This window comes from Protobothrops mucrosquamatus, unplaced genomic scaffold (assembly GCF_001527695.2).
Source record: "Protobothrops mucrosquamatus isolate PMUCROS unplaced genomic scaffold, P.Mucros_1.0 scaffold2847, whole genome shotgun sequence".
NCBI classification, from domain to species: Eukaryota; Metazoa; Chordata; class Lepidosauria; order Squamata; family Viperidae; genus Protobothrops; species Protobothrops mucrosquamatus.
Window position 1 is genome coordinate 170,370 of NW_015388877.1, and position 25,662 is coordinate 196,031.

The 25,662-nt window shown below is 42.2% G+C and overlaps 2 protein-coding genes across 2 annotated transcripts in view; both read right to left on the reverse strand.

Moving 5' to 3' along the window:
• Positions 1 to 17,673, reverse strand: part of LOC107296510 (fatty acyl-CoA reductase 1-like) — a 139,512-nt gene extending 121,839 nt beyond the window's left edge. The window contains exon 1 of the mRNA XM_015825864.1: positions 17,643 to 17,673. Coding sequence (XP_015681350.1) covers positions 17,643 to 17,673 — 31 coding nt within the window. The remainder of the gene's footprint in view (positions 1 to 17,642) is intronic.
• Positions 17,674 to 18,120: 447 nt separating this feature from the next.
• The window catches only part of LOC107296511 (coiled-coil domain-containing protein 91-like), a gene marked incomplete at its 5' end in the record, with an annotated part of 29,456 nt that continues 21,914 nt past the window's right edge, over positions 18,121 to 25,662 (reverse strand). The window contains one exon of the mRNA XM_015825865.1: positions 18,121 to 18,511. Coding sequence (XP_015681351.1) covers positions 18,383 to 18,511 — 129 coding nt within the window. The remainder of the gene's footprint in view (positions 18,512 to 25,662) is intronic.

Genomic DNA, 25,662 nt, shown 5'->3' on the forward strand with positions numbered 1-25,662 from the left:
AAAAAAAAAGAAAAAAATAGCCAGTTCTTTTGATGGCCTTCATCCTTGTGTGCTGGGACATCTTGTGCAAGAAAGTTTCACTTTTGAAGGAGCCAGCTTTGGGGGGTGGGGGGTGGAAACAAGCTTGAACATTAAATTTCATTGCTTATCCCTGCAGCATTCAGAAGTATGCAGGAATTCAAAATATAATAGTGCTATAAACAAGGCAGCAGCACTTTGGGAACCAGCTCTGTCTGCAAACTGAGTATATACATTCCTGTTATTATTATTACTAATCTTTAAAACAGCATGTAATACCCTTGTACCACCAACGCACATCAACGACGTTTACCAACTAGGCAGAAAACCAGAAGTGTTAATGCTTAAAAAAAAAAAAAAAAAAAAGGTCCAGTACTTGACTAAAAGGAAAATAAGAAAGTGAAGCTATATCGTTAGGAAATTGTGATTCCTGCCCCAATTAAATGACGGAAACTCCTGTCTGTCTCCTTTTTTAATTGGGAAGACTTTCCATTTGGATTCTGCCTTCACTCAGCAAACGTTCTGCCTACCCAAATTGCACTCTGCTCGTGAAATATCATTAATTTTGATGCAAATGTAGAGAAAGCCGTTCAATCGAGGATTCCGATTTCAACGGCGTTGCGCTTGAGAGCTGCGCATGGCACGCAAATTGTGTCTGCATCACAAATTCCATGTCATCTTCTCCAGGAACATCAGCATCCACATTCGCAGAGGCCATGCACAGGGTTTTTTTTTTTCCCACCTAGATATAGCAAATGGAAAAATTCTTTGGATATGACAAGGCACCTCCTGTGCCCAGTAAAACCTCCCCAACACCCAAAAAATGCAAAGATGGTCCCAAAAGATTGACTCTCCAACTCCAGCAACATCTTGGAGGCTCGGGGGAGGGAGGGAGGGTCTCTAAAACAGTGGCTAGAAAAGGATGCATCCTATAGGCTGTCCTCAAATGAAAGCACATCTCCCACTGGATTGGATTGGACTGGATTGGATTGAAATGTAGAACAGAACAGAACAGAGCTGGAAGGGATCTTGAATATATTCTAGTCCAGCCCCCTGCTCAAGCAGAAGAACCTATACCATCTTAGACAAGTAGACTGTCCAGTCTCTTCTTTAAAATCTTCCATGATTTCTGAAGGCAGCTTCTGTTCCACTGGTTGATTGTCCTCAATGTCAGGAAGTTTCTCCTTAATTCCAGGTTTGTTTTCTCTTTGATCAGTTTCCAAGCATTGTTTCTCGTCCTTCCTCTGGTGCTTTGGTGAATAGAATAGAATAGAATAGAATAGAATAGAATAGAATAGAATAGAATAGAATAGAATAGAATAGAATAGAATAGAATAGAATAGAATGGAATCGAATCGAATCGAATGGAATCGAATAGAGAATGGAATAGAGAATAGAATAGAATAGAATAGAATAGAATAGAATAGAATGGAATGGAATGGAATGGAATGGAATGGAATGGAATGGAATGGAATAGAGAATGGAATAGAGAACAGAACAGAACAGAATAGAATAGAATAGAGAATGGAATAAAGACTAGACTAGACTAGACTAGACTAGACTAGACTAGACTAGACTAGACTAGACTAGACTAGACTAGAATAGAATAGAATAGAATAGAATAGAATAGAATAGAATAGAATAGAATAGAGAATGGAATGGAATAGAGAATGGAATGGAATAGAATGGAATGGAATAGAATGGAATGGAATAGAATGGAATGGAATGGAATAGAGAATGGAATAGAGAATAGAACAGAACAGAACAGAACAGAACAGAATAGAATAGAGAATGGAATAAAGACTAGACTAGACTAGACTAGACTAGACTAGACTAGAATAGAATAGAATAGAATAGAATAGAATAGAATAGAAAATGGAATGGAATGGAATAGAGAATGGAATGGAATGGAATAGAATAAAATAAAATATAAAATACTTTATGAGGCAAATGTGATTAGACACACAAGGAATTTGTCTCCGATACATAAACTCTCAGTGTACATGCAAAACAATAAAGTAATAATAATCATAACAACGAAGTAACAATAACCATTATGATGATACCAACAAGAGCAGGGCTGTCTGGGGGATACCGGGAGTCGAAACGCACAGGTCTTAAAGTTGCCAAGATTGGACAGCCCTGATCTAATGTGTCTGAGAGACACGTAGGAGAAACAGCTGCTTTGTTTATAATCTTGGAGGCTTCAGTAGAATTGCAAAAATATTTCTAACACTCTGGACCAAGTGGGCAATGAAGCTCTGTGAAACATCCTATTCGTTCAAGCTCACCATGGAATGTAACCCTATCAGAGGTGAGAAAAGAAATATTTGGAGAGATTGATGAAGACATTTTAACTGTCACCTGGGTATGTAAACAAAAATAGTGGATCTTAAAAGAAAAATAGATGACTTCATTTCCCAGTTAATAATTTTATTAAAGGGTATAAATGCGTCAGATATTCCGGATTTTTTTTCATTGTGAAAAAAAAAAAAACTTGTGTATTTTTAAACAGAGTGTGTTTGTTTCCTTTTTTGGCTGCTACCAGTTCAAGTCATTTGAACATAATATTTAATCCCAAGGGTTTATTTTTCTCTTGACTCAGATGCCATGAATTACAAGCACGCTGCATGAATTCCTAAGGCTGACACTACACGGACGTGATTTGGAAGATGGAAAGGGTGACATCCTGTTGTGGTCTGGATTCTCTTGGTGAATAATCTTCACCCTCAGCCATTTTGACTCCCCGGTGTAGCCAGCATCTTTTCTGCCCTAATTCACTCCTTTTTCCTGAGTCTGCTACCATGCTCCACAGTTGCAACTCTAAACGTAGTTACTTCTCAGCTCCACCATACACATTTTGCATTATTGGTTCAACATGTTGATCAGGATTCTCACAACTCTGATAGTTGGTCACAAGGTTCTTGTGTCAAAATGATGGAAATAACAACAACAACAACAAAGTTGGACGGGACCTTGGAGGTCTTCTAGTCCAACCCCCTGCTCAGGCAGGAAACCCTATACCATTTCAGACAAATGGTTGTCCAGTCTCTTCTTGAAAACTTCCAGTGTTGGAGCACTCACAACTTCTGGAGACAGGTTGTTCCACTGATTAATTGTTCTGTCAGGAAGTTTCTCCTTAGTTCTAGGTTGCTTCTCTCCTTGGTTAGTTCCCATCTGTTGCTTCTTGTCCTGCCTTCAGGTGCTTTGGATAATAACTTGATTCCCTCTTCTTTGGGGCCACCCCTGATATATTGGAAGACTGCTATCCTGTCCCCCCTTGTCCTTCTCTTCATTAAACTAGACATACCCAATTCCAGCAACCATTCCTTATATGTTTTAGTCTCCAGTCCCCTAATCATCCTTGTTGCTCTTCTCTGCACTCTATCCAGAGTCTCAACATCTTTTTTACATCGTGGTGACCAAAACTGGATGTGGCCTTACCAAGGCGTTATAAAGTGGTATTAACATTTCACATGATCTTGATTCTATCTCTCTGTTGATGCAGCCTAGCACTGTGTTGTCTTTTTTGGCAGCTGCAACACAAAGCTGGCTCATATTTAAGTGATTGTCTGAGGCCCCTCTCACAGTTGCTACTATTGAGCAGGATACCGCCTATACTATACCTGCACATTTGGTTTTTCTTGCCTAAATGTAGAACCTTGCTTTTTTCACCATTGAATTTCATTTTGTTAGATAGGGCCCAAGGTTCAAGTCTGTCCAGATCCTCCTGTATCTTAAGCCTGTCTTCTGAAGTGTTGGCCATTCCCCCCAGCTTGGTGTCGTCTGCAAATTTGATGAGTTTCCCATCTATCCCCTCATCCAAATCATTGATGAAGATGTTGAAGAGCACTGGGCCCAAGACAGAGCCCTGGGAAGGAAGGCTAGCTCTTGAGGGACCTGGAAACCTGATAAGAAATTACTAGCAAGGTTAAAAAACAAGTGGGTGAACGCTGAAAAATAAATGGGTACGTGCACAAGTATTTTGGAACTGCTATATCTTATCTAGTATGACCATATTCCTGTTTATATAACTACAAAACCTATACCAGTGGTGGCGAACCTGTGGCACGGGTGCCAGAGGCGGCACTCGGAGCCCTCTCTCTGGGCACACGTGCCGTTGCCCCAGCCTTGCCTGCCCCCGCGACCCCCTCCTCACCAGCAGCCCCCCTGGAGGAGAGTCACCCCCGAGTGTGGCCCACGCGGAGAAGCGCAGCCAAGGACATGGTAGCCAGGCAGCGTAGACAAGACTCTGTCCTCACGCCCCATTGCGCACCGTTGATGCTGCGGGGCGCGGGCAGAGGGCGTGGCCACCATGGCACTGTTGGGTTGCCTGGGCGATCTGCGGCGGGCCCTGGAAGCAGTGAGTGGCCCTGCGGGCAGGCGGGGTGGGGACGGAGCATAGGTGGGGCCAGTTTTTGGGCACTCGGTCTCTAAAAGGTTCGCCATCACTGACCTATACATACTTGCTTGAAATTGCATCCCAGCTTCATGGGAGTACTCTCCTTTGTCCAGGGCTGAATAAATATGTTATCCAGAGAGAGAATCTCTCTACACCTAATTACCTGCTTGACAAACACCATCATGAAGAAAACTAGAATGAATTTGGTGCCATTTTGTGAACACAGATGTCCTCAGGAAAGGGGTCAACAAAGTCGAGAGGGCACCCACAACAATGCAATCAAGGCCACTTCTTTTTTGGTGTGCCTTTGCATTGCTGAGATGCTGGATGAGAAAAACGTAGGGCCCAAGAGATGTACGTGTAACAAATGCACCACTCACACTTGTTCCTTTTTAACCCACGTCCTTGTGTGCAATTGGTTGGTTAGATGCTCCGAATGTGGCTTTGAATATATTTTTGATATATATTTTCTTTCCTTCCCACAAGCTTCGATACGCTCCCAACTTAATTGTCCCAAACAATTCTTTCAAAGCTTGGAACGAGGATAGCAGATGCGTGCAAGATAGGTTTGGAATAAAACCATAAAACAGGAATCATAAAAATAGGACTAAGGTCATTCTTTTATTAAGGAAAGCTTGAGAAGAAAGTTCCTGGCCTATACCTGAACAGAAAAAGACTTAAATCTGGAAAAACCCTAAGCAGGTTTTTGGTCACCACGATGTAAAAAAGATGTTGAGACTCTAGAAAGAGTGCAGAGAAGAGCAACAAAGATGATCAGGGGACTGGAGGCTAAAGCATATAAAGAGCGGTTGCTGGAATTGGGCATGTCTAGTTTAATGAAGAGAAGGATGAGGGGAGACATGATAGCAGTGTTACAATAGCCAAGGGGTTGCCCCAAAGAAGAGGGAGTCAAGCTATTCTCCAAAGCACCTGAAGGCAGGACAAGAAGCAACGGATGGAAACTCATCAAGGAGAGAAGCAACCTGGAACTAAGGAGAAACTTCCTGACAGTTAGAACAATTAACCAGTGGAACAACCTGCCTCCAGAAGCGGTGAATGCACCAACACTGGAAGTTTTTAAGAAGAGACTGGACAGCCATTTGTCCGAAATGGTATAGGGTTTCCTGCCTGAGCAGGGGATTGGACTAGATGACCTTCAAGGTCCCTTCCAATGTTATCATCATTATTATTATTATAGCCTGTTATTTCTGGGCGGTATCTGCCTCCCAGAAAGAGAAGACCCTTAACCTGCTTGGAATTATCAATATCCTACAAGGAATTCCTAGAATGTCCTACATCCCTCCTAACAACTCGCATTCAGGAGGACCACACCAGGATCTGAAGATGTGGCAGAGAAACCGCTTTGACCATTAGCAGCATCCTACTCTGGATGTTCTCCTGCGGTGGTTTCATACAGATACTGGAAAGCACTGGAGAGAGAATGAAGCCTCGAGCATAAATACACCCTGTTGGTAAACAAAAGAAGAACACCCAAACCCAAAACTACCCCAATTTGCCTAAAATGAGTGAACCAATCCCAGGAACGGTTCCCTGGAAGATTTTCGAAGAGACGAGGCTGAATTCCTCAAAGATTCTCAGCTGGCTAGACTGCCGTTTTGATCACTTGCTGTGATGGATGTTTCCTTGAAGCCTCCTCGGTGCTGTTTTCCATTCTCCTTTTGATGAATTTAATACATCCCTTAAGATCACCGCCTACTTCTTCTTCTTCTTTAATAATAATAATAATAATAATAATAATAATAATAATAATAATAATAATAGTAAAGTTGGAAGGGACCTTGAAGGTCATCTAGTCCAACCGCCTGCTCAGGCAGGAGACTCTATGCCATTTCAGACAAATGGCTGTCCAGTCTCTTCTTAAAAACTTCCAGTGTTGGAGCATTCACCGCTTCTGGAGGCAGGTTGTTCCACTGGTTAATTGTTCTCACTGTCAGGAAGTTTCTCCTTAGTTCTAGGTTGCTTCTCTCCTTGATTAGTTTCCATCCGTTGCTTCTTGTCCTGCCTTCAGGCGCCTTGGAGAACAGCTTGACTCCCTCTTCTTTGGGGCAGCCCCTGAGATATTGGAACACTGCTATCCTGTCCCCCCTTGTCCTTCTCTTTATTAAACTTGACATACCCAATTCCAGCAACCGATCCTTATATGCTTTAGCCTCCAGTCCCCTGATCATCTTTGTTGCTCTTCTCTGTACTCTTTCTACAGTCTCAACATCTTTTTTTGCAGACCTCTTCAAGATGACTCTTAAGACGTTGCTTAATGCGCTGACCGAATGGATTCTCTCTTCTCCTCCAGAAGTTGCATAAGCTGTTGGTTCTTTACGTGGAACCTTATTTGACGTGAACAGGCTACAGTTGTCAAGAAGTTGTACGATTGCCCTACAAAAAGGTTGCTTCCTGCTGCTGCTCAGCTATGTAAGCTTCCAAGAGAGGGAGGTGGGCCACGCAGACCTCACCCCCTTATAGCCAGGCTTTGTTCCGCGAAGAGGGAGAGATGGCTTATCTCCACGTGTATATTTATCACACTTCGGGACCAGCGTTGTCTCTCTTCAGAGTGCGATTCATAAGCCAGCGGAGGAAACCACACACTGTTAAGACTAAACATTCTCCACTAAGCCTCCATTAGTGCGAGCTCTGGAGAGGGCAGTTACTGAATTTTTCCAAATAAATAAAGCAAACAAGTTACTTCAGGGAGAAAAATCACAGCTCTTTGATTTATGGGCATGTGCTGGTCGGCTGAGCATAGAGCGAACTTAGTGAATCAGCTGTCAAGGGCCACCCGTGAGCGCTGGGCGGCCTCCTATCCCTTACCTCATTTCTAAGTGGTGTACAACCACGAGCAGCCGAGGCTGGTCCCTGGCACTCCTCGTGTGGGCAGATTCCTCGCAAGTTCCACTCATTTGCAGCTTCCCTCAAGCTCCAGAATGGGCAGCTATGAAAGAAGGAGGACAGGGATCCTTTTTACAGCCCTTTTGGCATGGGGTGTAGAAAGAGAAATTGGAAAAGAGAGAGAGAGAGAGAGAGAGAGAGAGAGAGAGAGAGAGAGAGAGAGAGAGAGAGAGAGAGAGAGAGAACCCCTCCTCCAAAATCAATGTTTACTCCGCTGAGGGGCTCCTTAGGTCTACGTTGGAAACCATTTCATCTATCTTGCACGGTTAAGTCACTCGAAAGCTGGGCATGCCAGCCAGTAGTAGTTCCTGATCCAGAGTCAACAGCTCATTGCGCTGAGCCTGAACAGATCCCCTGCTCAAACAGATGGAAAATAACAAGGGTGTCACAGCACCTGATGGATTGTTCTTTCGGGCATACATAACGGAGGGCAACTTAATCTCTTGGCTGGCTTCCTCTTTCCTTCTGACATTGAAATATCAGTTCACCCCGTGGAGTTCAAGGATGCCTTCCTTCTGCTCTCATCCAAACTCTATACGTCTGGTGTGTACATATCATCCCGGGCCGTGTGAAGGTTCAAAGGAGGTTTTAAGGATTCCTTTTTCCTCACACAGCCTGCACATTTTTTCTCCCGCTTCAAGCGAGGGGAGAAACACAAGCCAATTGGCTTATTAAGGACGATTGCCTTAATAGGCAATGCACACATCAGCAACCAGCGTCTAGGTATCAACCCCACTTTGATATCCATCGAGCAAGAATGGACATGATTTTTGAATGTCAACCAGACATCCGTTGAATCTGTGACAGATGGGCTTGACTGGAAGGCTCTTATTATCTGTACAGTTTTAAACTCTTGAAACTAGCCTAATTAAGGTGCCTAATTTTAGAATAGAATAGAATAGAATAGAATAGAGTAGAGTAGAGTAGAGTAGAGTAGAGTAGAGTAGAGTAGAGTAGAGTAGAGTAGAGTAGAGTAGAATAGAATAGAATAGAATAGAATAGAATAGAATAGAATAATAATGGAATAATAATGGAATGGAAGAGAAGAGAAGAGAAGAGAAGAGAAGAGAAGAGAAGAGAAGAGAAGAGAAGAGAAGAGAAGAGAAGAGAAGAGAAGAGAAGAGAAGAGAAGAGAATAATGGAATGAAGAATGGAATGAAGAATAGAATAGAATGGAATGAGGAATAGAGTAGAGTAGAGTAGAGTAGAGTAGAGTAGAGTAGAGTAGAGTAGAGTAGAGTAGAATAGAATAGAATAGAATAGAATAGAATAGAATAGAATAGAACAAAGCTGGAAGGGACCTTGGAGGTTTTCTAGTCCAGCCCCCTGCTCAAGCAGGAGAACCTATACCCCTGCTCAAGCAGGAGAACCTATACCATCTCAGTCTCTTCTTTAAAATCTCCCATGATTTCTGAAGGCAGCTTCTGTTCCACTGGTTGATTGTTCTCACTGTCAGGAAGTTTCTCCTTAATTCCATGTTGCTTCTCTCTTGGGTCAGTTTCCAACCATTGTTTCTCGTCCTTCCCTCTGGTGCTTTAGTGAATAACGTGACCCCGTCTTCTTTGTGGCACCCCCTCAAATACTGGAATACTGCTATCATGTCTCCCCTATTTCTTCTTTTCTTTAGACTAGCCAAACACAAGTCCCGTAGCTGTTCTTCGTATGTTTTATTCTCCAGGCCTTTATATGGGATCTTTTTAAAAATATTATTATTGTTTTATTTACAGGGTAGAATTTGAGGTCTCCTAGTCAACGTTTGGTTGATACCTTCCATTTGCTGTTTCCACTCATGAAGGTCTGTGAAAGAAGGCACAAGAGAGAAAGGGAGTTAGATTCTTGTTTTTTTTTAAATAAAATAAAATAAAATAAAATAAAATGTTGTTTTTATGGTTGTTTGGAGGTATTACGCTCTCTGTGAAGCCTTGAAAACACCACAGAGATTTTCTGACCGCATTGCTCTGGAAGATGAAGCACAAATGTCCTCAGGAAAGGGGTCAACAAAGTCAAGATGGCAACCACAATCCTGCAGTCAAGGCCATGTTTTGTTTTGCAAGCCTTTGTATTGCTCAGAAGCTGGAAGAGAAAAACGCAGGGTCCAAGGGATTTACGTGCAACCCATGTATCCCTCACACTTGTTCCTTTTTATCTCATGTCCTTGTGTGCAAGGCTTGGCTAGATGAGGTGAATTCCAGATGTGGCTTTGAATATTGTTTCTTTTTAGGTTGTCTTCCCATCAGCTTTGATTTGCTCCAAATTTTGTCACGAACAATTATTTCAAAGCTTAGTATTAGGAGAGCAGATGCTTCCAATACAGGACAGGGTATATCCTGGGCCAGTGATGGCGAACCTTTTAGAGACCGAGTACCCAAAACCTGGCCCCGCCCCCACTGCACCCCCCTGCCCCGCTCCCTCTCTGCCCCCCCATCCCCTGCCCTGCCTGCCCACAGGATCACTCACCGCCTCCAGGGCCCGCCGCAGATCGCCCAGGCAGCCCAGCAGCGCTATGGCAGCCACACCCTCTGCCCGCACACTGCAGCATCAACTGCATGATGGGGTGTGAGGGCAGAGCATCAACTGCATGATGGGGTGTCTATGTTGCCTGGCTGCCATGTTCTTGGTTGCGCTGCTCCGTGTGGGCCATGCTCGGGGACGACTCTCCTCCAGGGGGGCTGCTGGAGAGGAGGGGGTCACGGGGGGAGGCAAGGCTGGGGCAACGGCACGTGTGCCCACAGAGAGGGCTCCGAGTGCCACCTCTGGCACCCGTGCCATAAGTTCGCCACCACTGTTCTGGGCTCCCCATCTTTATTCAAGGAATGGTATGGCTTATGAGGAAGTGATAGTAGATGTAGACTATTTTTTACCGCCCAGAACCCCACAGCAACATAAACATGGTGAATCTAGAGTCAAACATTGCTGGACAATCTGTCACCTGTTGCATCATTATTTCAGAAACATTTCCTCACCTAAGCAGAACAACAGAGTTGGGAGGGATCTTGAAGATCTTCTAGTCCAAACTTCTGCACAAGCAGATGACCTTATACAATTCTGGACAACTCTCTTCTTAAAAACTTCCAGTGATGGAGCACCCACAACTTCTGAAGGCAAGCCGTTCCACTGGTTAATTGTTCTCACTGTTAGGAAATTTCTCCTTAGTTCTAGGTTGCTTCTCTCCTTGGTTAGTTTCCATCCGTTGTTTCTAGTGCTTTGGAAAACAGGTTGACCCCCTCCCCCTCTTCTTTGTGGCAACCCCTCAAATATTGAAAGACCACCATCATGTTAGCCCAAGGCCTTCTCTTCACTAGACTAGCCATGCCCAGTTCCTTTAATTGTTCTTCATATGTTTTAGCCTCCAATCCCCTGATCATCTTTGTGGCTCTTCTCTGCACTCTTTCCAGAATCTCTGCATCTTTTTTATATTGTGTTGACCAAAACTGGATGCAGTATTCCAAGTGTGGTCTTAGCAAGGGATTATAAAGAGGTATTAACACTTCACATGACCTTGATTCTATCCCTCTGTTAATGCAGCCTAAGATTGCGTTGGCTTTTTGTCTGCTCGTGAGCAGGTAAAAAAAGCACTGGGGATGCGTGTGAGTTCCGACTTCCCGCCAGCTTCCCCAATGACTTTCCCTGTAGGAAGCTGTTAGGTAGCATTGGAAATGACAATAAAACGTTGCCAAATTTCAATCCCACAGGAGTCATGAGTCTTGGATGCATTGGGTAAGCTTGCCCAGTTACCTAAAAGTTAAAAAATTATGGTGCACTGTTTCACCCAACTGAAGGTTACAATCAAACAGACACACACCAAAGAACTTTAGTACTACGTAATCCTTTTCTTACTGTAGATGTGCTTTAATGGAAATGTATTGCAATGCAACCTAAGTATTTTTTTTCTCCAAGTAGAGGGGAAATAGATAATTAAATATACTTGGTTAATCACCTTTCTAAGGTGGTCCTGCCCACTACCCAGCATTCAGAGGGCATTCGTCTAAGCCAGGTGTCTTCAAACTTGGCAACTTTTAAGACTTGCTGACTTCAATTCCCAGAATTCCTCAGCTAGTTATGCTGGCTGGGGAATTCTGGGAGTTAAAATCCACAAATCTTAAAGTTGCCAAGTTTGGAGGTCTAAGCCCATTGGAATGTGTTGTCTTAAATTTGTAATCCAAAACATCTCCAATAGGTTACATTTCTTATACCCAGCCAAGAGAAACCTCAAAAACCCGAATAAGTTTTTCAATTGCTTGGAAATTAAGAGACCCCAGATTTTTCCAAGAAGCAGAATAAGCATGATAAGATTTTGCAAATTATAGGGGTGATAACAATCTTATTTTTTAAACAGACTTGGTTATACAGAACATAGGAAACAAGGTAAGGTCTGACTCACGTTATTATCCTCATTATTATTAAATGTATTGTTATGTTTCATAATAACAAAATCTTCAACCAGTTGGAAAAAGAGAACTCGGTGTCGCTGTTATATTGATGACAACCAGACCTTCAAACAGCGATTGTTTGAAATTACAACGACACTGAAAAAAAAAGTTGCAGCAACCTTATGATGTTGCTGTCTGGGAAATTCTGAGAGTTGGTATCCAAACATCTTCAAGTTGCCAAATTTGAGAGACACCACTTCCAAAGTCAAGAAGATGCTTATTCAATAGATTGGGATTCTAAAATCTGCTAATGAGTAGTAAAACAAGACTCTCCACTAGACATAATAGAGTATAAGTACCCTGCGCCTTTTTAATCCCCCCCATTTTATGCAACTTAACTCAGAGCCATCCTTCGCCAGTTAGTGCTCATTTCTTACCACAAACGCCGTCAGAAATCTATTTTAAACTTCTTCTAATTAACTTTTCTGTCTCTTAAAACTGGAGGCAGCTGTAATGAAGTCATTTGTGACACTCAAAGAGTTCAGGTGCCAAACAAAAGACTGTAAACCAAATTCCACAACGATGTAATAATGACCAAACGTTGACAGAAATAACATTTCAACGTGTGGGGTGTTTTTTAAAAAAATGCTTTCTTTATCTTTTTAATACCGCAATTGGAAAGGCTGCTTTCTCCCCATGCGTTGACTGTCTTCAAAAGTGCTTGATTGTCCTGATTTTCTCTTAATAATAATAATAATAAAGTTGGAAGGGACCTTGGAGGTCATTGAGTCCAACCCCCTGCCCAGGCAGGAACCCTACACCATTTCAGACAAACGGCTGTCCAGTCTCTTCTTAAAAACCTCCAGTGTTGGAGCATTCACTGGAAGTTTTTAAGAAGAGATTGGACAGCCGTTTGTCTGAAATGGTGTAGGGTTCCTGCCTGGGCAGGGGGTTGGACTCGATGACCTCCAAGGTGGTCATCAGACTTGCCCAAACATTTGGGTGAACTTAGCTGTGTGCAGTTGGACTCAATATCTGTATTAAAGAGACTTTATTAAAGTCTGTATTAAAGAGACTGGGAAGCATTGAATCATTATGAATTTGATAACTTTATCACTGATTCCCAAAGGAAAGCCAAATGGATTGCTGATCGCCCAGTCCTAGGAAGGCATAATTGAATGTGGAGAAAAGTAAGGTTTTATATCTAGGCAGGAAAAACCAAAAGCACAAGTACAGATTAGGCAAAATCTGGCTCAAAAACAGTAACTGTGAGAGGGACCTTGGAGTCCTAGTGGACGATCATTTGACTATGAGCCAGCCGTGTACGGCAGCAGCCAAAAAAGCTAATGCAATCCTTGGTTGTATAAACAGAGGCATAGAATCAAAATCATGTGAGGTATTAGTACTGCTTTATAAAAACCTTAGTAAGATCACATCTGAAATACTGCATTCAGTGTTGATCACCATATTATAAAAAAGATGTTAAGATGGAGAAGATGGATAGATTATATTCAGAATAAATATAGGACTAAAAAGTTCCATTTGGTTTTTGAGTAAATTTTAGAGTATCACTATTGTCAATACTTTATAATAGTTTATTTTTTTGTTATTTTTAATTATTATTATATTATTATTTGTTCATTATTGTGTTTAACTTTAATTTATTTAAATTTATGTTAAAAGGGAGTTAAATGTTTTATAGATTTGGTAACTTAATAGTTGGTTAATGTTAGTTAGATTATGATTATTATATTGTTACCCTGTGAACAGCTCTGGGAAGTGGGGAAGAGGGGGGTTTTTGGGGTGGGAGGGGGATTATATTGTAATTTTTTATAAAACTTTTAATAAAAAAAAAGATGTTAAGACTTTGGGAAAAAGTGCAGAGAAGAGCAACTAAGACAATTAAAGGTCTGGAGACTAAAACATATGAAGAACGGCTGCAGGATTTGGGAATGGCTAGTCTAGAGAAAAGAACTAGTGGGGACATGACAGCAGTCTTCCAATATCTCAGGGGCTGCCCCAAAGAAGAGGGAGTCAAGCTATTCTCCAAGGCTCCTGAAGGCAGGACAAGAAGCAATCGACAGAAAGTAATCAAGGAGAGAAGCAACCTAGAACTAAGGAGAAACTTCCTGACAGTTAGAACAATTACCCAGTGGAACCACCTGCCTCCAGAAGCGGTGAATGCTCCAACACTGGAAGTTTTTAAGAAGAGACTGGACAGCCACTTGTCTGAAATGGCATAGAGTCTCCTTCTTGAGCAGGGGGTTGGACTAGATGACCTCCAAGTTCCCTTCCAGCTGTATTCTGATTAACATAAAAATGACTTCACGTAAAAAGGTGTCAGGCTTTGAACTACCACACCAGCAATGGACAATCCTGAATAGGATTCGCATGTCTGCCAGGACTCTCTTTTTTTCTGAAGTGTAAGTAATAATAATAATTATTATTATTATGGAGGTCATCCAGTCCAACCCCCTGCTCAGGCAGGAAACCCTATACCATTTCGGACAAATGGCTGTCCAGTTTCTTCTTAAAAACTTCCAGTGTTGGAGCATTCACCGCTTCTGGAGGCAGGTGGTTCCACTGGTTAATTGTTCTGTCGGGAAGTTTCTCCTTAGTTCTAGGTTGCTTCTCACCTTGGTATATATAGTCCACTGTGAGTTTTCCATCTCTCAGTATCACTTCTCATCCAAAGTCTATGGAGGTTCTCAGTCATCCAGGTCATGGTTGTCCCAAAGGTGCTTTTTCAGGACACAACTGCAGGACACAACTGCTTGTATGCTGCTTCCTGACAACCATCTCACAGTAAGGGGAAGCTGATGAGGGAAGCAATAGTGGGGAGGTTGAACTGGACGTGTTCAGACCATCTAATATGTAAGGGCATATTCAAAATGGAGGGCTGATTCAATGTGGACCCACACACGTCAAAGAACTACAACTGGAAACCTCAGCATTGTGTCTTCCCTGTGTAAAACGTGTTTCAATTGTTGTCGTTTTGCAATTTTGAGAAGTGATCTTCCAATGGGACATCTCTGCATTTTCTCTAAAGACGAGCCTTTAGTATATTTTGGCAAGGTCAAGTCCTTGCTCCAGCTCAGCTAGATGTTAGTGAGGATTTTCCGTATGTATTTGTGTGCCGTGCTAGAGTTGCGTGTGGTCAAGAGACAAATTCACCCCACAATTTTGTTGCTGCTGTCCGTTGTTACCTTTCTTAGAGCCAACTGTCAAATTGGCAGTTAAAATATCACGGGGGAGAAAGATAGAATAGCCCAACTATTTATGCTTCGACATTCCTGTTCCTCGTTAATCGCAAAGCACAATGGAAAAAATGGAAAAAATGCTGGGTTTATAAGGAAGTCGGAAATGTGCAGAATTACAGATGAAAAAAATAAATAAAATCCCAAACTGGCACGTATTAAAAGATCTATTTCTTTAGAGACAGTTTGCAAGGCAGAAGAAAAAAGGAAAGTTATTCTGTTATTGCAGAAAGTTATTCCCCTCAAAACAATGTCATGAATGTAAAAACACTCCCTGTAAAATAAATATGGCTTCAAGAGAGGTAAAAACCACAAAATTTTATTTTCTAAACGCAGCTTCAAATAAAATTTTGGATACCTTATGAAAAGACGATGTTCTAAACTACCCATAACACTTGCTATTTTTTAAGACACAGTTTTATGGGCTTCTGCATTTTTTCCCTCCTAGGAAGCAACAAAGAGGAAATGTAGATCACAATTGCAATTTGCACGCACAATATGTACCACTGCAAAACATTTAGCTGTCCTGCATGTTTCTTCTTCTTATTATTATTATTATCTAAACATCTGTCTGATTGTGCAACCAAACATAATAATGTCAAGTCAGTGGATGAATTGTAACTATTTGGATGCTTGGTGTCCAACAAATGAATCTTGAGTTTCTGGCTAATTAATCTGGAACTAAATCCAAACAGGATTATTTCAAGGGGAAAGTCAAAAAGTTCACGAATACATCAGTGTCCATACAATCAAAGTGTGTAGAAACAGGGATAAATCTGGATAATTCGAAATTTTGATCCACCTTGCAGATCCTCATCTCCAAAGTGGAGAAACCATTACAAAGCCTTCTTATCTTATGTAGAATGTTACATCTTGGAGGAACAGGAAAAAACTGTCAACCAGGTTAAGAAAGAGGTAAATTTCCAAAAGATGAGTTCCGGAAAAAAAAGAAAGCAATATTTTTCATCCTTTAAGCAGACACATCATAGTACTAGGCCTTATATATTGTTCCATAGTGCCTTACAGCATTCTCTAAGTGGTTTACAGGGTCAGCATATTGTCCCCAACAATCTGGGTCCTCATTTTACCGACGTCGGTAAAAGGCTGAGTCGATGGAAGGCTGAGTCAACCTTGACCGGGTGAGGATCAAACTCTTGGCAGTAGGCAGAGTCAGCACTTAGACTTATATACCGCTTCACAGCCCTCTCTAAGCGGTTTACAGAGTCAGCCTATTTGCCCCCAACAATCTGGGCCCTCATTTTACCAACCTCGGAAGGACGGACGGCTGAGTCAACCTTGAGCTGGTGAGGATCGAACTCCTGGCAGTAGGCAGAGTCAGCCTGCAATACCGCATTCTCACCACTGCGCTGACCTGTATACCTGGAATCCTTCATTTTGACTATAGAGAGGTGGCCAGATTTAGGAGCCTGCTGACTACTAAGGGCCATGTAAAGTCTGAAGATGTTGGGTCAGGGATGAAGCAAAACACCCTAATATCTACAGCCCCTGCAGCTTTCTGAAGGCCAGGGCTTCCTTTTCAACCGTTCCTGTTACCAAATCCATTTCACGGACAACTCAGTATAGTTACTGTCATGGAAATGAAGTCCTGAACTGCTCTTTATGTTGGTATTAGAAGCACTGTGAAATTTGATGGCACCATCAAGATCCTCCCAATTAGCTCAAGAAAGGATCCTGCACGAGACCTTGCGGTTCCATCGTCTTATTTGCAACTGTTCACTCATCCCTGGAAGATTCTTGGGTGGACCTGCAACGCAGGACTCTTTCTGACCGTTGCATGCTAGCTCTTGTTCACCCAATGTGGCCTGCCGTAGCACAAAGTGAACTTGGCAGGTGGGGGCTCAGAGTTCAGAGAAGAAAACACACACACACACACACACACACACACACACACACACACACTTCATGCATACCTTTAAAAAGACTCCCTGAAGAAACATACCGGACACAGGATTATTTGGTAAAGAATGATTTTTCACAGTAACAAGCATAAAAGTTGCTCAATTATTTCATCCTGTAAATCGTTAACATGTAGTGTATTGCAAAAGGCAGGGGGAAAAAAAATTAAAATGTATACCCCAAAGTGAATAATTACATCGCTACTATCTCCTCCGTTCCTTTTACACATCGGCAAAAAGCTGTGGAAATTTCAGAGACTGTTCCAGTTCTGTACATTGATTGCGTCTTTTCAAAGCCGGTGTGGACATGCCAGGCAGAGGCCAACTCGCCCTCTATGGCTCCGATGCCCTCGGAGACGCTGTCACTAGAATTTCACCACAACGTGGCCAGTTCTTAGCCGTGTCTTTTACTGTGTGGAACAGCCCAAATTAAGAAGGTAGACCAGAGTGTGTCCAAAAGTCACCCCAATCATTAAATTCCTCCCTAAAATAAAAAGCTTAAAACAGAGGTCCTCAACTTTGGGAACTTTAAGACTTGTGGACTTCAACTCCCAGAATTCCAGCTGGCTGAGGAATTCTGGCAGTTGAAGTCCACAAGTCTTAAAGTTGCCAAGGTTGAGGACCCCTGGCTTAAAACATTCAACATCTTCTTCACACCCTCAACAAATCACCATGTCATGAGAAATCAGAAAAAAGTTGCATGGAACTGAGTTTACAATCTAAGGCAGGGGTCCCCAACCTATGAGCCATGGCCTACTACTGGGCTGTGGCTTACTGGCCACCGGGTAATGGACCCGTTTGCGCATGCGCGTGGGGCTAGCGGCAACAGCTAGCACCTGCACAAATGGGGCCGCTGGCGCCGTGTGGATGCATGTTATTTCCTTGCATGAATTAAGGCGATAATCTTAACGTAACGTTTGTAAGACCAAGAGAACTAATAATTGAGCAGATCTGGGTTCCCCAGCTTAAGACAAACTACGAAACTGAAAAGACGTGCGTTTTTTTTTTCCCACGAAAAGGCACAAAAGCAGAGAACGCCACAGGCCATTTTTGGAACCGATGCAAATAAATAATAAGGCTTTTCAATTCCAGTTGTCATTCAAACGTCTTCAATTAGTGTTTTCAAATTTGGATGAGCGCTAATGCTCTCCTTTTATTTCTGGCATTCACCATTATTTTATTTCCACTTGATCAATGCCAGTTAAGTATGGCATCCATAATAAAAGCGATGCGGCCCTCCGTGCAACATTATTTAAAAAAAAAAAAAAAGAAGCTTTAGGTTTGTAAATGACAAATGTACCTATTTTGGGAATAAGTTGTTTTACTGAGATTTGCCCATGACTGCCTTTCTTGTTAAAATTACGTGGGAGCGGTTGACAAGATTTCACACAACCGGTAGCTTTACAAGGACTGCAGTACAGATTCTGAACATCTAATCAAAACACAAACGTGACCGGCTGATGGATCCTAGTTCTCCATCTGGTCTCCAGGGCCTTTTGAGAGAATTGATCCACCTTATGGATTCTGTCCTGCTGTCTCTGCCACGGTGACCTCTTCCTGCAGTAAACAGCTCAGCTGCTTCTGAGCACAAGAGAGGAACAATTCCAAGCTGGAAAGGCTTCGCTGACGGATCACTTGATCCAGCTGTCAGGAGAGAAAAAGCAAACATGAAGCAAAATGCAAGGAAGTCCAAAGAGGGAAAAAAAACCCCACTCTTCTTTATTTAAACTCATAACATGGGAATGCACAGGAGTGGGGTAAGGCGCAAGGTCTAATGTAAACGTATCGTAATTGGCTTAATTACGTCTGGTTCCAAACATTAAAGGCTAAACCAAAACCCAGGCTGTTATACCCACCAGCTTTGTTATTGCAAAAGAGAGATTTCAAATCATCTCTAGATCAACCTCAGCAACTTTTAAGATGTGTGGACTTTAACACCCAGGATTCCCAGTTCCCCGTCACCAAAATTTGGCACATTGCATGACAGCGAGTTTCAAATTTCTCGGGCAGAACTGCAAGGTAGTTAAATAAAAATATTGTGGAAAATGTCTTTTTCCTTCTTTTTTTTCTCTCTCTTTTTTTTTAAATCATCTTTTTGCTACTGAATTCCCACAATTGAGGGATCTCGGAACTCCTAAAACGGTTCCTTGGGGATTCTCAAACAATTTCAGAGATTCTAGAAGGACTTTTTCCTTTGGTTTCATTCATAATTATACATAATAGAAAAACACATAATGGCAATCATTAATAAAACGACTTTCTTTTCTTTGAACAACGCTCTCTCCCCCCAAGTTGTTTGGAACACAGTCAAGAGTCTTTCATGAACATTTTGGATTCAATTGATGGCTTTAAACCCTTTAATCTGGCTTTGCTGGAATATATAAAAATACTGGGCTGACACCATCCATAGGAACCTAATACAGAACTTTCCAGCTTTGATTCTAGGAGTTCGAAGTAAGTAAGTAGATAATAATAACAATAACAACAATAACAAAAATAATAATGTTGGAAGGGACCTTGGAGATTATCTAGTCCAACCCCCTGCTCAGGCAGGAAACCCTACACCATTTCGTACAAATGGCTGCCCAGTCTCTTCTTAAAAACTTCCAGTGTTGGAGCATTCACCGCTTCTGGAGGCAGGTGGTTCCACTGGTTAATTGTTCTAACTGTCAGGAAGTTTCTCCTTAGTTCCAGGTTGCTTCTCTCCTTGATGAGTTTCCACCCGTCGCTTCTTGTGCTGCCTTCAGGCGCTTTGGAGAACAGCTTGACTCCCTCTTCTTTGGGGCAGCCCCTGAGATACTGGAACACTGCTATCCTGTCCCCCCTCGTCCTTCTCTTCGTTAAACTAGACAGACCCAATTCCAGCAACTGTTCTTTGTAAGATAATGAAAGAACTCAGAAGTAACCCATATATTGTTCTTGATTCTTTGGGCCTGACATTCTGGTGAAAAAGCAATAACTTTTTGCAAGGCAGGAGAGCAGAAAAAAAGGTGGATTATTCTATGTGGGGGGGGAGACAGAATGATTGACAACATACAGGCACGCATACAGAATCAGTTTTCATTTCAAAGTAAAAAAGTTTGAAAATATTTTTGCACAATACACGGGTTTATTTTGTTTTACAAAAAGCGTCAAATCAAACCGATTTAAAAGGAAATGCCTCATCACGTTTCCTTTTTTTGCTTTTTCCCCCAAAAAGGGATTTCTTAAAATAGGTTTTGCCGTTTAAGACTGGAATAAAAGGTGCTCTTAAAACCTGTTTGAAATGCCAGCATTTTATTGCAGTTAATTGGAACGCTGTGCAGTTTGCACAATTTAATCGTTATTTTATTTTCTGCTCCTTTAAGTAGGGGGGGTGATTTTGCAAACAGCCTCCCCCCCCCCCGGGACAGCCATTTTCTCTTGGTGCCTGGGATGGAGTCTCCAGCTACTTACCCCCTTCCACACTTCCCCCCCCACTGGAATTCTCAAGAACGTGTCATCATTCGTTGGTTCTAGAAAAGAGGGGGGTTTAGGAACTTTGGAATAGACCGACAAGGTTTCTCTTACGTCAGTCATATCCTTATGCTTGTGAAAATCACGGTTTGCCTTTGGTGAAGATCTGAAGCACGAACTCCAACCTTTTTTTTTATGAAATTTTGATTTTGGGTTTTACCAATTAGATAGATTTGATGTTATCGAAATGGCTAGCTTATATTCTTTTTGTCGGAGTATGCACAGTCTTACGGCGCTGAGATAACCCAGAAGTAAACACAGTAAACAGTGGTCTATTATTAAATGGTGGTTTATCTTACACTATCGACAATATCATACACCAGGAACAATATACACACACGTGTTCATCCAGCAGGATCGAACACACAGCAGTTACAGCAGGAAACGGAAGAGAGAGAACACATCAGCGGAGTCTTTCCTTTTATACAGAGGCTCTTAAAAAGACACAGACCCAGCTGGCTCTTAAAGGGACACAGACCCTGCTGAGTCATTCCCATCATTACATCATACATCATACATTACATAAGCTGGTTAGCTATTAAATCATTAGCGTGACAATTTTGTAAAAGTAAAAAGTTGAGGTTTGAAGTTGATACTTTACTTTGCTGCACCAAAGGAAGTTGGAAGCTTTCCTTCTGTTTTTCTCTTTCCTACCTCGCTTCTCTATTCCCTTTTCCCTTCCCCATTTTTACCGCTATTTACTTTTGTATTTTCATTGTATCGCAGACTATAAGCTAATAAAACTTTTTACGCACACAAACACCCACAAAGAGAGAATGCAGTCAGTCTGGTGAGATTCTTGTAAATAGGCATGCAGCAATAAAGAAATAACCTTGAGCAGCTCACGGTCACATTCTGGCTCCTCGGATTTGATAGTGCCCCTGCCATTTCTTCATAACCTAAAATATGTCCTCACATTCTCAAACAGTCATATTTTTCAAATATTCTCCTCCAGGAAGTCCCGCCATCACAGCTTATTTGCTAAACAACTTGTGCTGATCCTTGAAGATTAGGATGGAAGAGGACAATCCCACAGGATGACCTGGGCAGATATTCTCACCATGTTGTTGTTAGTTGTGAAGTCGTGTCCAACTCATCGTGACCGCATGGACAACGTTCCTCCAGGCCTTCCTGTCCTCTACCCTCTTCTAGAGTCCATTTAAGCTCTCGCCTACTGCTTCAGTGACTCCATCCAGCCACCTCATTCTCTGTTGTCCCCTTCTTCTCTTGCCCTCCATCTTTCCCAGCATCAGGCTCTTCTCCAGTGAGTCCTTCCTTCTCATTAGGTGGCCAAAGGACTTGAATTTCAACTTCAGGATCTGGCCTTCTAAAGAGCAGTCAGGGTTGATCTCCTCCAGGACGGACCGGTTTGACCGCCTTGCAGTCCAGGGGACTCACAGGAGTCTTCTCCAGCACCAGAGTTCAAAGGCCTCCATTCTTTGGCGCTCAGCCTTTCTTATGGTCCAACTTTCACAGCTGTACATTGCAACTGGGAAAACCATGGCCTTGACTATCCACACTTTTGTTGGCAGGGTGACGTCTCTGCTTTTTAGTATGCTGTCTTCTCACCATGTACTCTTGTCCTGATCAACTGCAGAGAAGTATTGCAAGGGATTGACTAGAAAGCTTTAAGACTGGTTTGCTTTTCAGTAGTAATGATGTCACTGAATAACCTTTCATAATTTGCAATGAACCTTTTGCGGCCATCCGCCAAAATTGTCTGGTTCATTCCTCCGCTTAATAGCAGATCATTCATTCATAGATGAATCTGAAAAGTCCGTATAACCAAATGCCTTTCATAGATTAGTTGACGTGCAGAAAGGAGCCATCAAAGTAAATGAACTGTTATGAATTAGCCACATGCCTCAGTGAAAAGGCAACGTCTAGTCTTTTTCCATAGACCTCCATCCATCTGGTTGGAGACGTGGAAGTTGCAGGTATTTTATTTTTGAAGAAAAAGAAAAAAAAAATGCCTTTTTACACGTCAGTAGAAAGGTTTGGTACAATATCTGTGCTTTAATCATTCTAGCACCACAATCCCTTAAATATGAGCCAGCAGTGTGCTGCAGCTGCCAAAAAGGCCAACACAGTCCTAGGCTGCATTAACAGAGGGATAGAATCAAGACCACGTGAAGTGTTAATACCACTTTACAAGGCATTGTTGAGGCCACACTTGGAATACTGCATCCAGTTTTGGTCACCGCGATGTAAAAAAGAGGTTGAGACTCTAGAAAGAGTACAGAGAAGACAACAAAGATGATCAGGGGACTGGAGGCTAAAGCATATAAGGAACGGCTGCTGGAATTGGATATGTCTAGTTTAATGAAGAGAAGGACGAGGGGGGACATGATAGCAGTCTTCCAATACCTCAGGGGCTGCCCCAAAGAAGAGGGAGTCAAGCTCTTCTCCAAAGCCCCTGAAGGCAGGACAAGAAGCAGCGGATGGAAACTAACCAAAGAGAGAAGCAACCTAGAACTGAGAAGAAACTTCCTGACAGTGAGAACAATTAACCAGTGGAACAACCTGCCTCCAGAAGCTGTGAATGCTCCAACACTGGAAGTTTTTAAGAAGAGACTGGATAGCCATTTGTCCGAAATGGTATAGGTTTTCCTGCCTGAGCAGGGGGTTGGACTAGATGACCTCTAAGGTCCCTTCCAACTTTATTATTATTATTATTATTATTATTATTATTATTATTATTATTATTATTATTATTATTATTATTATTATTATTATTATTATTATTATTATTATTATTATTATTATTATGAAATAGTCTTTCCCCCTCCAATAAAAAGGAACAAATGATAAAGGCATTTTTAAGGGAGATTCAGTTGTTTCTCACAGGGTCTTTTGGAAACACTGACAACACTCTGCCCTCCATCTACACTGTAACAGATATTTGAGGATCAATTTTTTTTTTAAAAAAATACTTTTTCATTTTATTGTCCTTTGTTGAGCTGCTGGATTGAATTGTTGGGTTCCTGGTGCCATCAGGAAACACGCAGAAATAAAGTCTAATGGGACATCATTTAAAAGCTACCATGAAAGACACGGAAGGAAACCAGTTGAGTCTAATGGTTAAGGCACCACGCTAGAAACCGGGAGACCCTGAGTTCAAGTCCTCCCTTAGCCACGAAAGCCAGTTGGCTGATCTTAGGCCGGTCAGTCTCTTTCACACAAACTCACCTCACAGGGCTGTTGAGGGGAAAATAGGTCTGTTGTTTATGTTTGCTTTGAGTTATTGGTAAAGATAATAAAGGCTGGATACAAATCAATAAACAAGCAGCGTGAAACTATCTCCAGCAGCCACCACCAAATAAGCAGGGAAGCAACATTTTATTAATCAAGGGACCGTCCAGGTGGAAGACCCCTCCCCATCAAGACTGGCAAGGTGCCAGGCTCCCAAAACCACAGGAAATGCACACTGTGATTCTAAAGCAGATTTCTTTATCATTCCTGACCTATAGACAGAATCTTGTCAAACTAAAGCTAACTATCAGCAACATAAACCACGTGGGAACTACCTTGGATACATAGCGGAAAGGGGAAGCTTGAGAGTTCACAAGGTTAATACTGTATGGAACAAAACTGTGAGTGAATCTTCATGGATACCATGAAGCCCCCTCCCAGAAGTTAACAAGGAAAACAGGTTGTGAAGAGGGCGCGTAGTGTCCCAGACAATCTTACGGACACTGCTCAAGCAACGCTTCTGTGCCACGTCCTGGATGGGAGGGAGGGAACTGCCCATGATCTTTTCTGCTGTCCTCACCACTCTCTGCACCGCCTTCCTGTCCGAAGCAAGGATGCTTCCAAACCAGACAGTAACGCAATATGATAGGATGCTCTCTGTAGAAAGTGGTGAGGACAGGGGAAGGAAGATGTGCTTTTCTCGTGCGGCGCAGAAAATGCAGACGCTGCTGTGCCCGCTTCACCAGGGTCTCGCTGTTGAGCGACCAAGCCAGCCTACTTGTTAGCTGCACACCCACGAATTTGATGCTGCTAACCACCTCCACATGGGAATCATTAATGCACAGATGGTGTGTGGCAGTGCCTGCCTTTTCTGAAATCGACAAAGATCTCTTTGGTTTTTCCAACGTTTAAAACGAGGCTGTTTTTCTTACACCAGTTCACCAAACCCTCAACTTCCTTGCGGTAAGCACCCTCATTGTCATCTTGAATAAGGCCCACTATTGTTTAAGAGCATGCCCAAGAATGTTTTTACCAAGATGTTAAGGTCTTTAAATCCATGCATCTATGCAGAATCAGCCGATGGGTTTAGCCCAGCTCATACTGTACCCAGAGAACCATCCAAAATAATCTAAAAGCAGGATGAGATGGGTCTATGGTTTTTTTTAGCCAAAGAAAGCCAAACAGTGGGGCATTTTGGGTTTAGGCCATCTAATGGTGCTTTGGGCAATGCTACAAAAAAAAAAGGAATATTAGAAGCAAAATACCCTCGGTTGCAATCACCATTTTGAATTTGGTGAGATTTGCTGGGTTTTCAGCACCCAGTAGAAATTAAGGGGAGAAAATCCAAAGGTATAATTCAGGGATATTTATTAACCAAATAACACTCTTTTATTCCCCGTGTTATTTTTCTGCAGCTGTGAAGAGTGACAGCTTTATTTTGATTTTTTTAAAAAAAAAAAAAAAAATCTGGATGGAGTTTCAGGTGGTTCTCCAAATCATTATAATAATGCGATACGTCTCCAATTACACGATGGACAAATGGAACATTATTTCTCAAAATGTATTTTCCTAGGCAGCCTCACTCCAGCTATTAGCCTCCACTAAATTAACCAACCCACTTAAAAAATCTGCTAGATTTCAGAAACGGTTCGATGCCCATTTGCTTAATATAATATTTCTGACACGTTTCTTTGTGCTGACTGGCAAATGTTCCCAGTTAATTCCTTTTTTTTTAAACCCTCCAGTAACATTTTGCTATCGCTCTCTTTGGCACCGATGTTTAGCAGTTCTTTCTTTCCCTAACAATGGCTTCAATCAGGCTGAATGTGTCGCACCAATAATGATAGCAGAAGCCCTAAGAATAATAGAAAAATAAAGCCGATAGTCTCAAGGATGGATCTCAGAAACCCTTTTGTGTTTCTCCAAACTTCTTCCCACCCCTTCACCCACTGGTCAAGTGTCTGGGAAGCGGAGGGCATCTGAGGATATTCAGGTATTGGGTTGAACTCTTTTCCTGTGGCTACTCTGAAAGGCGTGTAACCGGTGCTGCTGTGCACAGAATTATTGTACGCCACCTCCGCAAAAGGGAGAAGATCAGTCCAGTTCGT